General features: G+C 33.3%; 2 protein-coding genes across 5 annotated transcripts in view; both read left to right on the top strand.

Moving 5' to 3' along the window:
- The first annotated feature begins 252 nt into the window (after positions 1–252).
- On the top strand, positions 253–2,184 carry Hmga (high mobility group protein A). The gene is made up of 4 exons (XM_073084404.1): positions 253–406; positions 969–1,076; positions 1,269–1,424; positions 1,539–2,184. The coding sequence occupies exons 2-4, from the start codon at positions 1,005–1,007 to the stop codon at positions 1,662–1,664; spliced, it is 354 nt and encodes a 117-aa protein (XP_072940505.1). The 5' UTR covers positions 253–406; positions 969–1,004; the 3' UTR covers positions 1,665–2,184.
- Positions 2,185–4,764: 2,580 nt separating this feature from the next.
- cno (adherens junction formation factor afadin) overlaps positions 4,765–14,214 on the top strand; it is a 59,736-nt gene continuing 50,286 nt past the window's right edge. For 3 of the 4 annotated variants that reach the window (XM_073084332.1, XM_073084330.1, XM_073084333.1), the window contains exons 1-2: positions 4,765–5,081; positions 9,039–9,109. The gene's annotated coding sequence lies outside the window, so the exon portion shown is untranslated. The remainder of the gene's footprint in view (positions 5,082–9,038; positions 9,110–14,214) is intronic. The other variant, XM_073084331.1, reaches the window with a different exon arrangement.

Below are 14,214 nucleotides of genomic sequence, written 5' to 3'. Positions count from 1 at the left end.
GTAGAGTTGCCTCTCTATACCTGTATGTAATAATACTCTATGGCATTATAACTTTTCTAAAAGTCAAACTGTCGCTGTCCTGTCATACTTTAACTCCACAGAATACCTATACTCCTATCGGAGGCTTAACTTGAGAGCACAGAGCATAAATCAATACACAACAATATTTGATGAAACCTGACCAATATTAACTTAGTTGTACGATCGTCCATGCAAGGTAAAGCTGACATAGACTTGAATCTATCTTATCTTTGCCTGCACGCTTACACTTGTTTGATAGCGCCCTCTAGAATGACGCCAGAAAAGCGTCGGTTCGGTTAGTTTAGTGCCGTTCGTATTGTATCTAGCTTGTAGCCCGCCATAATAATCTTTTTACCCATTGCGATAACGAAAAGTAAACAATTTTGTGAGTATGTTGTGTTAAATATTTTTGAATTGATAATATTATAAGTTAAAATTCTTCTTATAGCCCCAAATATGTGCAGTTAACTTTAGTCGCGCCTGTTTTATCAAAGTTATAATTTACAATAGCACAGTAATTACCTAATGGCAGACTCCATTTACATTGGCTTGGCTTTCTGAAAATACAATCTACAGCAAGAAATCAAACCTATTAACAATAATATTTATAGTGCATATATAATTTAGCGTTCATATTAGAAGATTGCCTATACTAGTATTCAACAGTAACACAAGTGAGGCACCCCAAGCGTAATCGCTAATAATATTAATGCAAGCCAAGCGTCTCAATGGTCAACGACTTCTCTCTTTATTTGTTTTTCTTGATTCGACTATTAATTTCTTTGCGTAAGCGCGCATTTTTAGCTTTAGTTTTCAATCGGTTTCTTTATTTCGTGTGTATATTTCATAATACGAATGATTGTGCCATCTTTTCTATATATAATCGATAAATATGAATTGATAATCATTCATGTCGGCGGTTATTGACATTTCGTTTTTTTTTTCAGAATCTGAGTAGAAGGTGAATAAACCAATTGACTAAAATGTCTGATGATGGTTCAACAACTGTGGAGAAGAAAGGGCGCGGTAGACCTAAATCTAATGGAACACAATCAGTTAGTAGAAGAAATGAAATGTTATTTTTTTGTCGTAAGCTTATAGTAGCAATTATACATGTATATGGCTTTATAATATTAGTAAGATGTATTTTTCATAATTTACTACCTGATTAGAATCATTGGATTAGCCGTTATTGAAATAAACTTGTAGAAATTGGATTATAGTCATAAATTTTATTTTAATTATAGGAACCCAAAGGTGATGCTAAAAAGCGAGGCAGACCACCGGCAGCTGCTAAAACCAAAGAATCAAAAAATTCATCGGATGATGAACAGGCACCAGCAGTGAAAAGAGGCAGAGGCAGGCCTAAGGGCTCTAAGAAAAAGGCAGCACCGAAGGGAAAGGTATGTATCTTTAAAATATTTAGCATTCAATATTTACATATTGTGGAATTTAATGTTATTGACACTCGGAATGTAATTAAATATTGACACTGATTAAATAAATTTGTTTTACAGGCTAGCTCTGGTGAGGGACGTGGGCGTGGCCGACCACGTAAGGACGCTCCTCCGCCCAAAAAGGATGCAGCGTCTACTGAGGAGGAACAGGATGAAGATGAAGAAGAAGAGGGCTCTGACCAGTAAACTTGATACAACACACTCACTCTTAGTGTAATTTGTTTGTCACGATAACTCCTATCCATAGGGATGGATGAATCATTTTGTTAAAAAAATATTTACATTTATGGAAATACTTTTATGCGAGCATTTCTGATAATAATAGGGGTTATCTTGGCAGTACAAGTCTCAATTGAGATTGCCCCCAAACTTTAATCATGTAAGATTTACTAATATTTCCAAGTGTAAGATAATTAGCTGCTTTAAGAAATTGTCTTTTGTGTGATTTAATTGCATTTACTTGAAATATTTAAGAATAGGAAAATCAACTTACATGGATAAATTTTGGGTTGACTTAGCTCTCCTTAGCATCGTACAACTCTAAGATAATTTGTAAGATCCTTTTTTGTAGATTTATTCTATTCTGATAGGTATTTTGTAATCTCCTGATTTATATTGTAAGAAATTAAATAATACAATTTTGTAGATTTATTGATTTGACATAATTGTCAAAGTATTATTTTCTATAATAAATATTTTCATTTGATTTGTTTTGTTTCTTTTCCTGGATTGTGCTTCAAATAGATAATCAATATTATAATCAGATGTCATAATTTTACTTGTCATTCATAAATTGTCTTTATAATAAAAATGTGTAAAATTTGTAATCAGATTTTAACTTTGGGGGAATGATTGATATTTTTTAATTTCTTGTGTGTAAGTGCGTGAGTGTATAATTTTAGAACAAAATATATAAATTGTGAAATATATGATTATTCTATTTCATTTATTATATACTTCAGATAAATAAATAAAAAATAGTGCATTATGTATTGTTTATAAACAGATCATATACTTGAAAAATCATAAACAGTTTTTTTTTCTTTCATTATCTAGCTAAAAACAGCAAGTATTAATCAATCGATTAGACGAGATTATTGGTGTAAAATAATTCCCTGACAATGATTACCATAATATGTTGCAAATGCAATCTTTAAAATCTTATCATTTTTTTTTGTTATAACAGCCATATTATTATCATAAATTCTTTGTAATTGAGCATGAGCATGTAGCATTGCTTTTGTTATGAAATAAGATTTTGTAATCACAAAAAAATGTGCTTTGGCCCTTAAGCGGCCTATATCCTAATTTTACTTGCAATTCTACATGTACGGGGTTCTAATAGTATTACTCTTCCAAAAAGGCATTAAATGTAAGGGTTGACGTCAGAATTTCACCTCGAAGTTATTTATGTAGTATTTCTGGAACGAGAGGTTCGTGATTATAAGGGAAACGCGGTATAGTCCGTAAAACTCGTCGCGTAAAACTGCTAGTTCGTTCTGAACATAGAAATGAATCGCGTCGCCATACTGCTTCTCGCAACAACTTCAGGGCGGCTTAGCAGTTTGGCGCGGACTATACCTACTGCGAATACAAATTTAGAGAGTACAAATTATCCATGTTTCGTGCTCGATTTTAAGAGCTGTTGGAGGGATGGGATCAAAGAGCATAGTAACCTATGATGGGATGCACGTAAAATGGTTCGTAATGGGCATAATATAATTGAATATAACTAGAGTTCTGGTAAGGATAATAATTTTTTTCATTGCGTATATACATAGTCGTGAATAATCCACAGTCGAAAAATGATGAGTATGTAAATGCTGCGCACGATTACTTGCTGAAAAACCAACTTTCTGCTGTTGTTTTTTTTACTCGGCGCGTATCTCGTGCGTCATTTAAATATATGTGAAAATTCACCAACTAACTCGCCGGATAACGTCAAGCGTGTAAACGCCGCGTTTCGAATAAAGACACGTAATGCAAAAACATCATACTTCGCTACAAACCACCCGAGCCGGGAATAGGGAATATGCATGTGATTTAGATTTGCTTGTTATTTTTTTCCTCGGTACTTTATGGTCCTGAAATTACATCTAAACAATTATTTTTTCTTTATTTCATATTAAATTAATTAAAACTTTAATCAAAAACTGTAAATTATGCGACCGAAATTCAAATTTTCAAAACGCATTGCCATTGGTGGAATCGAAACATGACGTCACACAGCGTGTTACGATGTTTATCGGCATCGATATTCATACCGGTGGAGAGAAAAAATGTTTTTATTTATATGCCTGCAGTGTTTTTTTTATTACCTAGTGCGATTTTACTATATAGTATTATTAGGAATAATCAACAACAATGATTGAAAGTAATTTTGTCAAAGCATAATCGGACTATTTACCAAAAATATGCAAAAATGGATAAACAGGTTTATATGCATAGGTCAATTCACAAATATTTAACTGATCATAACTTAAATGTTGTTAACATTCACGTTCCATTATAATAAATTTTAAAACACTATATAATGTATTTATAGTCTTATAGTCTTTGCACAATAACTCTAGGAAATATTTATAAAGTGGTTATTTAGCGTTTCCCATGATGTAAATGGCGATGAAACCTGAAAACCTTAACATAATAAATTTATGTGCATACAGCTTCGATCAGTAATATGAACGTTCTTATGATCGAAGACATACAATTATCATCAATATCAATACAAATCACGCTACGTGACGTCATTCATAGAGCGCGAAAAATGGCGGCATTCAAAGGTGTCAAATTTCATCGATACTTTAAATAAATAAAAAAAGTTTTATCATTCAATTTGAATCTATTTTTCAAAATAAAAGGGGTAGAGTGGCATAATTTCTACGTATATAATGTTCTTATTTTGTAGTAGGATTGTACATTCCACATCGATAAATTAAAAGTGGAGTATCGAAATACTTCAAATAATATGCGTACCTAGTATATCAACATTATTATTATTTAATTATATATAAATATATCAAAATATTAAATAACAACCGGTTGAATTGAAGAACTAGTCGTCAATTTTGTTAAAAATGTACGGTGCATGTCACATATAAAATCATTTAAACAACTTCACATATAAATGAATAAAAAGATTTTAAAGTTTCAAACACCACGCAATAAGAAAGATTTTTCCCATTTTCTCTCTAAAATCGATTAAATAGTCGATAAGTAGTAAGTAAAATATCGATTGTTTCTACAATCATAGATAAGTTTTGATTTTGTTTATGGTTTAGTTTTTAAAGCTGCTGTCTGTTCGTTGTTGCTATTACCTCGCGTCAGTTCGTTTGTAATTCGTGGTGTGATTTATTTGTTTTATAACGCTGGTTTTTTAAATGTAATGTTGTTTTTGATATTTTTTGGCAAATCAATTCGCGGAATTGTGTTTTGTTGACTTTTGTGAACTTGAAAGTGATATACGGTGTTATATTGAATAGTGCTTGAAAGTTTTGAAGTTGACCAACTTTACAAGTTTTATTAAGTAGTTGGTTTTAGTAATTTTATACAGATGTTATTTAGCACTAACTTGTTCGAGGCAATTTTGCTGATTTTCATAAGGTTTGTAGTCAAAAAGAGCTTGATCTTTATTTTTTCATATTTTGTTAAACTAAAATGTATTATACCGCTTTAGTACGTAGTAAGGAACGTTGTCATCTACGTCTGTCTATATATAATTACTTTTCAATACTTCTTTCTAGGCATTTTTTTTGTAAAATTCTCTACTTTTCTGATGAAATCCTATTGAAACTGAAATCCTACGTTGTAAACTGTTTTGGAATTTTATTATTAAAGTTATTTTATTATAAGTTGATGTAAAAAGGGCATAGTTGATTGTAGAAACCTACTTATTTGAATGCAGAGTTATTTAGTAAACTCATAAAGTTAGCTATACAAGAAGTAATAAAGGTACAAAATTTCCATAGTTACGTTATCCAAACGTGATATTTTATGGGAATCAAAAATTGCAATGTGATTGGAATGTGTATTTGCCATAGTATATTTTTTTTATATTAGCACTTTAACAATGTTTTTTTCTCATCTAATTGTTAATACATTTGTTAAGGATTTACTTGGGAAAATAATTTTTGTATTCGTCATTAAATCTCTGACAGTATCAATATTACTTCTTGTGATTGACATGCTCCAAAAATATAAAATTAGGGTAAAACTACATTATTACCCGAATTTGAACTTGCGGGGGCGGGGGTGAGGGGGAGCGGGGCAGGAGGCGAGGTAGGGGTAGGAACGGGGGCATAGGAACATCACCTGTGAAGGGGGTGTTGTGGAACCCCCCACATTTTTTATTGTCTTTTTTTTCAATTTGAGGTTACCTTCTTTTCGATAAATTTATGCTCAATCATTAAAATATACAAGATATGGAAAGAAATCAACTCCCACCAGTCCTCCCCTTATAAAGATTAAGTTATATGCATGTTTAGGAAGACTAACATAGGCTCTCGAATGATCTGTATGAATAATGCAGTCTTTGCGAACATAACTTTATTACATGCTTTATGACATGCCCATTACGCAGGACTATTTTATTTGGTGCTCAAACCTTTAGTTAGCTTTCATGGTGCTCCTTTTGATATGTTGTAAATGTCTCGGCAATAATAATTTTGTTAACCTAGTGTTTTAGTACACTAAGGTAGATGGAAACCCGCTACACGGAGTTCCTTTTTCTGTGTTAATTAAACTGTCTAACAAGAACCTAACCAACATGATACTTATAATAACTTAAAACATATTTAAATGCTACATTTTGTAATTGTTGATTATCGGTAAATCGGTTATTCTAAAAATTTTTCTTTTTATATTTTATTACATTTGTATTAATTGTAATTTATAAACAATGTGGAAACCCTTCGGAATGGTTACAATTGTAAAACTTGTGATACACACGGCTACCAAATTGATTTTTGAAAATATACACTAACAAGTGATTATCTAAAAATGTATCTTTAAGTGTGGGACTTAAATAAAAGTCTTTTCGGCTTGTTTTGGCTTTACAAATTTGGCGATTGTGAATATTCAGAATATATCACGTTTGAATCCAATTAAAAATCGACTTATTAGTTAGTTTACACGAGATAACCCGAAATATTAAAAAGTCATAATATAAATGGGTGATTTCCACAATTCCATATTCGCAGAGAATGCTTCTCTAGCACCCGTCTACCTTCCGATATCACCTGCAACTCAAAATTCTATGGGTCATACTGTACAGTTTAGCCAAAATTAATATTCAATATTATTAAGCTTACCTTACTGAATGAATTCTTAAATTGACATTACACTAAGACAGAACTACTAACTTGTAAAACACATAATCAAAATCAGCTTAGCTGGTTACAAGAATAGCTTTTACTAACTGCTAACTAGCTCATAATAGCTTACAAAATGGCATATACTCTGAAATTACATGCATGCATACATTAATATAAGGCATTTTTACAATCTGAAAATTTTAGTGGTACCCATCAGAATGATAAAAAGACTTTGAAAAACACATTTTTTTAATACAAGTGTAGCAGATGAGCATGCCATCGATCTGGTGGGAAGTTATTTCAGCCCATGAACATTTGTAATCAACCCCAAATAGGACTGATTGCACTGTTGTTATTAGTATTGCCCATAAAGATAAACAATTTAATGCAATCAATGCTTGAAATCATCATGATTATAACACAATTGTTGATTACAAGCCTTCATATGACCTGCAGTGGTGATATTGTAGGGCATTGGAATTCCCTGAGAAAAGACTTTGTAGCATGCAGTGCTTTATAGCAGTGTATTTCTTAATATGAACGAATTAGTTAGAATATTCTTGCATGTCATTTGTATAAGGTACTAACTGCTTTGAAGAAATCAACGTGCCAAGCGGGTCTCATTTTCCGCATGCTAATTCGTAAGGCCCACATAAGATACGTCGTGCCGGAGTCGTGACACGTGCCTTGATACTCCATTGTCGTGTAGTATTGTATTTGAATGACTATATGCCGTATAACGAGTTTTGCATTCTAATTGAATTCGTATGGGATTTATGCAGTGCGTGCGTGACTCAGTACGTTTCGATATCTTATGGTGAAGATATAAGGTCCATATGTATATAACGGACTATATTGCGTTTAAATGTGTCGTGAATGTTATTATCCTATTGACTCGTACATATATTATATACTCGTATTGAAATCAATAACTAGATGCCTTGGTGTTTGATATAGGTAATTTTTGCGTCTTATTTTGTTTGACGAACAAAACAAACTGTTAAAGGAGTTTATGCAAATATTGGAATACCAAATTGCATACCGAACTGCATGCGATCGTATCGAGATGTTACATTGTCTGTCTCAATAAAGTATCCATCAAATTGAAAAAGATTATTTCTAATCTGACTCGTGTCCCCAGAAATTATCACCAAAGAAACAATATTTCCAACTCTTTTAATATTAGTATAGTTTATAAATATATTAAATATGTTTTCTATTGAAAGCACGCAATGTACATATACGCAAGAAATATAACAAAGGTCATCTAAATATGTCCGCAACCTTTTCACAAGCATCTAAAGAGTTCATCATCTAAAATTATGAAAATCAATATTCAGCATAACAAAACGTGTTTTTCAATAAGATCATTTTTACCCAGATCCCGTTTGTGCTTTCACCAGAAATTTAAAAGTAGTCACTATTTCCACGTATTAAATTATAGTTAACTCAAGTAACTGACCTTGTGTGTCATTAGGTGCCTAAATTTTATCATCATCAAATTAGTAACTCACAGTGATTTGGTTCTGTCGGTCGTTGCCTCGGTGAGTCAAGGTAGGCAGATGCTTGCGCCTTTTAGCCACCATTCACCTACTCTTATGTTACTTAATAAGGTTATTGGTTTCATGTATGCGATTTCCATGTTAATCTAGCAATAAGTAAAAAATGCGTTGGCCACATTTCTCTCGAGCGTTTCCTATTTCCATCTTATATCGTATAAAGAAGCTAAGATTGAAGAGAAAATCTAGCGAATTAATACATATTTTCTATCATGAAGATACCATCGTTTATCATGAAAATATTAATACGAATAATCTTATGAATGAGACGATTCCGACGATAGTTTAAATTGCGAAAGTACCCTTTTCACCCCTGGTACTACCTTTAGCAATAATGTAAAATGCATATACCTACTTATCTACCTGCGTCCGACCTTCTGTATTATATATAACTTGTATTTTTAGTAGGTTAATAATGTCCAAAGGATGCATTTGATTATGGACCTGCATGTTTGAAATGAGTAAAACAGTGGAATAATTAATAGAACTATAATGTTATTTATTCACAAGGCTGTAAAAATTAAATTTGTTTTATTATACACATACAAAGTGCCAGTTATTGTTGGTTATCAATTAAGGCCGCTAATGCAACAACGCTGATGGATGGCCCTATTATGATTGATACGACTGCAGCTAATTTGTCTATCAAATGATACGAGAAAGTCAATCGGTTAATTTATTTGTTTCAGATAGCATGGCGTAGACGTATCAACTACACTAATTGCTGTCATAGTAACATCAATCGTTATTTGATTCTCACGTAAGTGTGACTTATGATTAAATTTTATAGCATAGTGTTATAAGGTCAACCGATATCTAATAAGCTATATAAAGTGAATATGTGTAGATATTTTTGTTTTAATTTTCGTGTAACGCAAAATATTGCGAATCTGTGTTTATCATGTCCACAATAAACTGATAAATGAGAGAGTTATAAAGACACAATGATTTCAAATATGGTGCTTCTTCCTATTATCACGTATTGAAAGAGCATTGTGAAAATATGAGGCATGTATATTTACGTTTACGTATCAATTAACACCATCAACACGTTTATAAGCCAGTTGTAACATTGATGTTGAACATTTCGGCGTCCGCAGTGGGTCAGAATGGGCCGGCGTCCTGAATTTTTAAGTACGTGATTACGACGGAGACGGTACCTCGTCTTCTGTGCGCTTTTCTCTCGCTGATTGCTTCTTTTTACTTTCTCACGTCAGTTAAACCGCAAGGAGCGCTCTATCAACATATTGCCAGCGGCGTTCCCGCTACCTTAGGAAACAGGACTCCGCTAAGCTTCTGTATAAAAGAACGTCTCATTTCCTTTGATGCTGTGTCCTTAATATTTCCTGTATTTACATTTGTGTTCTTTACCATAGAACTGCGAAAGTCATCTCCTGGGTCTCAACATCCGACAACCAATGTCATATGTCGGTCAGAGATACCATAGAGCCAGTTTTCTAAGTATACATACCTTGCGTTAAGTAAAAAACTTTCACGACTTCGGCTTGCAATAACTATAACCAGTTCTTATGCATGCCGCGTAAGCTTTCGTTAAGTTCTTCACATGAAGTACTTCACATTTATCTATGAAATTGTAGTTACTTGAAAAAAGGATTTTTAAAAGAAACGTTGGTACTATGTATGTTTACTTTAAATAGATGACAATAAATAGTTAGCTTAGTGACGTCCCTCTAAATCCAATATGGCGGATGTCCCAAGACGACGGAGTAATATTTTACTTTTCATATGTACCTTAATTGATATGTATATCAAATGAAAGGGTTTCCCGCAGAGACCTGTGTTTGGGTTTTCCTGAGAATTTGAAACACAAAATGATCTAACTAAAAAGTTTGTTAACTTTATTTTTTTATTATTATGTAGATTCTTCATATTTGAACAATCTATATAATAAGATAAATGACTATTACCTTTTGACACGAATACTAGCCATGTTGCGTACAAGATTACTATATTGACCATACCACAACTTAATACAAAATTTTATTACATTTAGTAGTAAGTTGTGGTAAGTTAGGTGCTTACTGCGTAGTGTTGGTATGCGTGGGGGCAACAATGACCTAAGGGCGCGAGCGAGGGGGCGGCAAGCATTGACGCAGTCCGTTACAGCGCGCCCTTTTGTTTCTAATTCAATTACCCATTGCAAGTAGAACGCGTCTGGCACATGCATAGCTCTGCATTCTCTCCTTCTCACTACCAACCTACCTCATACATAACAAACTAAAATAATCTGTAAGTTTACAAACAACTACCTAATCCGGTGCGTAGCCCACCTGGTTATTTTTAGAATACATTGGCTTTCGATTACATTTAAGTCTTGTAAGGGTGTAACTTCAATGAATCAGTTTTTATTATAGGTAGTACCTTTATTTTTCATTTATTTTGACAACTCCAGCAATAGAAGTCTATTGTAGTATAAACTTAAAATTTTCGTTTAATTGTGTATTTTTTACTGGATTACTTACACTATCTAATTAATATCTAATACTTATCAACATCGTTTAAAAGTACATTATGTGTTACAAAACAATGTTTAACAAAATACATATAGTACATACATTATAGTAGTGTAGTAGTAGGAATTAATATTGATTATTGAACGAATGATCTGGGTATGCTTTGGGATCTAGATCGTAACGCGACACCATTCTACGACCGATTGTCCTGGTTTCACGACTTTAATCCTGTAGTACAAAGAAAATCTAAGTCGGCAAATGTAATTATGTAATTTAAAAATAACATAACGACATACAGTACTGGCCTTCTCTTTTTAAAAATATACGTATATAGAAAAATAGGACAGTTGAATTGTCTTTATAGAAATAAGTTATAAAATTCAATTTAATTACGTCAAATTGATTATAATAAAAATATTCTAATAATAATAAGTTACTTATAAAAAATGTAATCGACTTTTATTTTTACCTAATTAAGGACTCATTTTAACTTTACCAATATTTTGCCATCGTTCTTGTTAATACAAGAAATACATGCCTGGATTAATATCCAGGCATGTATTTTAAGCAATACGTGGTGATACATTGTCTATTTAGTAATCAATAACCTGCTCATTTATTTTTAACTGATTTCGAAAAAGGAGGATCTGTATTTGACCGCTATTTAAATATGTATGTATGTAAACTTGTATGTTCGCGATTTTCTCAGAAACTACTGGTCTAATTTGGATGGAGTTTTGGTTATTCTATCCAATCAGTAATTAGAAGAGTGTAGAGCGCGTTTAAATTAATTCAAAAAACATTGCTGATAAAGCGTAAAACATACCAAATTTCAACGTTCCATTAATTTCAATTCATAAATTAGCCTTAAAAAGATAACAGATATTGGGAGGAGGGACTCAAATGGGTCAGTCAGTGGCAGAAGTGTACATTGCTAAATGAAACGTTATTGTCCAGTTCGGGCGTCCGGTGACTTGCGGTCACTATACATTCTGCTAATCTAATAGTTGATGCTATCGATTCCCGCATTCCAACTGATTGGCTTTGCGTCCACCATTGGTTAGTATGGATTTGAAAAGCTTACATAGGCATTTCTCAGTGAATGTTTCTAAATTTCTTGTAATTTTATAACATACACAATAAAAATACTTTGTTTTTGTATTTGTAGTTGTATTATTTTGCATAAATTAATAAAAACCGTGAATACAGTAAGTAATGAATATAAATAATTCGCCAAGTGCAAGTCAAACCCGCACCGGGAGGGTTACGTACAACCATTTTTTTTTTATTTCTAGAATTTATTATTATATGAGCCATTGAAGTACACACATTGTAAAAATTTGAACTGTTTACCTATAACGGTTCAAAGTTTATTTAAAAAAATATCGAATAGCAGTTTGTTGTATGGGGGACCCCTTTTTGTATTCAACTTTTTTTATTTTTAGTATTTGTTGTTATAGCAGCAACCGTTATGCATCCTCTGTAAAAAAATCAAGTGTTACGGATCCAGAGATAGGGCCCTGTGACAGACGGACAGACAGCGAAGTCTTAGTAATTGGGTTCCGTTTTTACCCTGTGGGTACGGAACCCTGAAAACTATGTATTTTAGAGATGATCTTTCAATATTAATAATTCTTTGTATGTGGTCACGGGCACACACTCATTATTGGTTATTTAAAATTGTAATTATTGGAAGGGGTTTTTTAAGAACTCCATAAAACTGAACTTTCTATATAATTGCATCTGGTGAATTGTTATTGCATTGCATTTTGGTTTCGGTATCGAATATGCGTGTTTTAGCGACTGCTTTAAGTTTAAAGGTAGGTATACTGAGTCGTGTTTTTGGGGTATAGTTGCTGCATCGAGCGACCAAAAGTAATGTACGGATTTTAGCGTTTGATCGTCGCATCTAAACTGCTTTTTCGAACTTAAATGTAAGAACATATCGAAACATTATTATACTTATTATTATTATACTTATTAATTATTCCACCATAAAGTCTACATTTATATTTGCATAATTTAAGTATTAGTACTCTTACCATTTGTTATATTTTGGTAATCATACCACCGCCGTACGTAAAATTACCGTATCGGATCAGCTTACTGAACGTGAGAATGTTTCGTAACGCTCGGATATGTTCTATATTGAAATAAGTACTTGAACTATACTACGCATTATTTAACTCTTAACCATCACCTAACAAAACCGATTTTGTAAACAATGGCTTGTAATGGCATTTCGCTATGTCTGAACATCAATGGCGTAAGACTGCTATTGTGTGAGTTTTATCTTTAAATCCAGACAAGTTTTTTGGTATTACTGCAAAGAATCATCAGGCATCTTGTTGTTTATGTATTGTATAATTAATAATATAAACTTCTTTGCTATGTGAAATATTACTTACGCACTTGTTATCGAACGTTATATTAGGGCTGCAATGTAAACTGGTAAAATTGGGACATATTTCGTGTCATGTTTGCTTTGGTATGCCTGCGTGAGGTGGAGCGCTTCCTATTGCTTGGCCCACTCCGTGCCTGGCTCCGGCCACCCTTCGTACGGGCCGGAGGTCGATACGTCATACGGAGCGCGTGTACCCTTAATATTACCTAATGAAAAATGCTCCAATGATGCGAGACGAGACGCGGCCCAAAGTTCCGTTCCCATTGAGAGTGAGCGCGTAAAGTCACGGTCATTAGTGGGAACGCAAATACCAATGGAGATTGTGTCGTCACACTTTTCTCCTCGTTGATACGAACACCGCAAAACGTGGCAGAGCGGGCTGGCCGCGGTGGCGCGGGCGACGGCGACATGCCAACTCGCCGGGCTCTCTCTGACGCACCGTAACGAAACCCGACTGCTAACTGCTATTGCCCTACTATCACTTCGCCAAATGACAACTCTCTAAATCTAAGGTACAAACGCTCAAACACAGAAAGTTTAATTTAGTTTCTTTGTCATATTTCTTTTTTATCTAAACCCAAGGTATCAGGTGTCCGAGTACAGTCGCTTCTGAAATGTGACAGGTTGCCTCAAATAGTCATCGGCATCGTAAGATAATATGCACTAGACGCCACTATGTAGGTCGTCAGTTGTAATTTGAACCTAGAATCAACTCTCCTTTCTTTATGGAGAGATTTTATTGAAACTATATAGTAGATTCTGTATCACTCAGACAAATTTGTTTGTTGAAATCACGTCAACGCATTGTCAGCGACAAGAGTAGATATGGTAGGTACTTTTGTGGTATTGAAGTCAAGAGGTTATTATGGCTATTAAAACAATCTCAATATACGATATTGGTATTAGTACAACATCATAAACGTCAGAGTTCATATTATAATCTGTATAGTATAAGGTACCTATGATCAATTTTACATTAAAGAAGGT

Source organism: Epargyreus clarus, unplaced genomic scaffold (genome assembly GCF_041222505.1).
Source record: "Epargyreus clarus isolate Ecla_fem2 unplaced genomic scaffold, WU_Ecla_fem_2.2 ptg000021l, whole genome shotgun sequence".
NCBI lineage: Eukaryota > Metazoa > Arthropoda > Insecta > Lepidoptera > Hesperiidae > Epargyreus > Epargyreus clarus.
The sequence above is the reverse complement of the archived record's forward strand: the minus strand, read 5'-3'. Positions and strand labels throughout refer to the sequence as shown.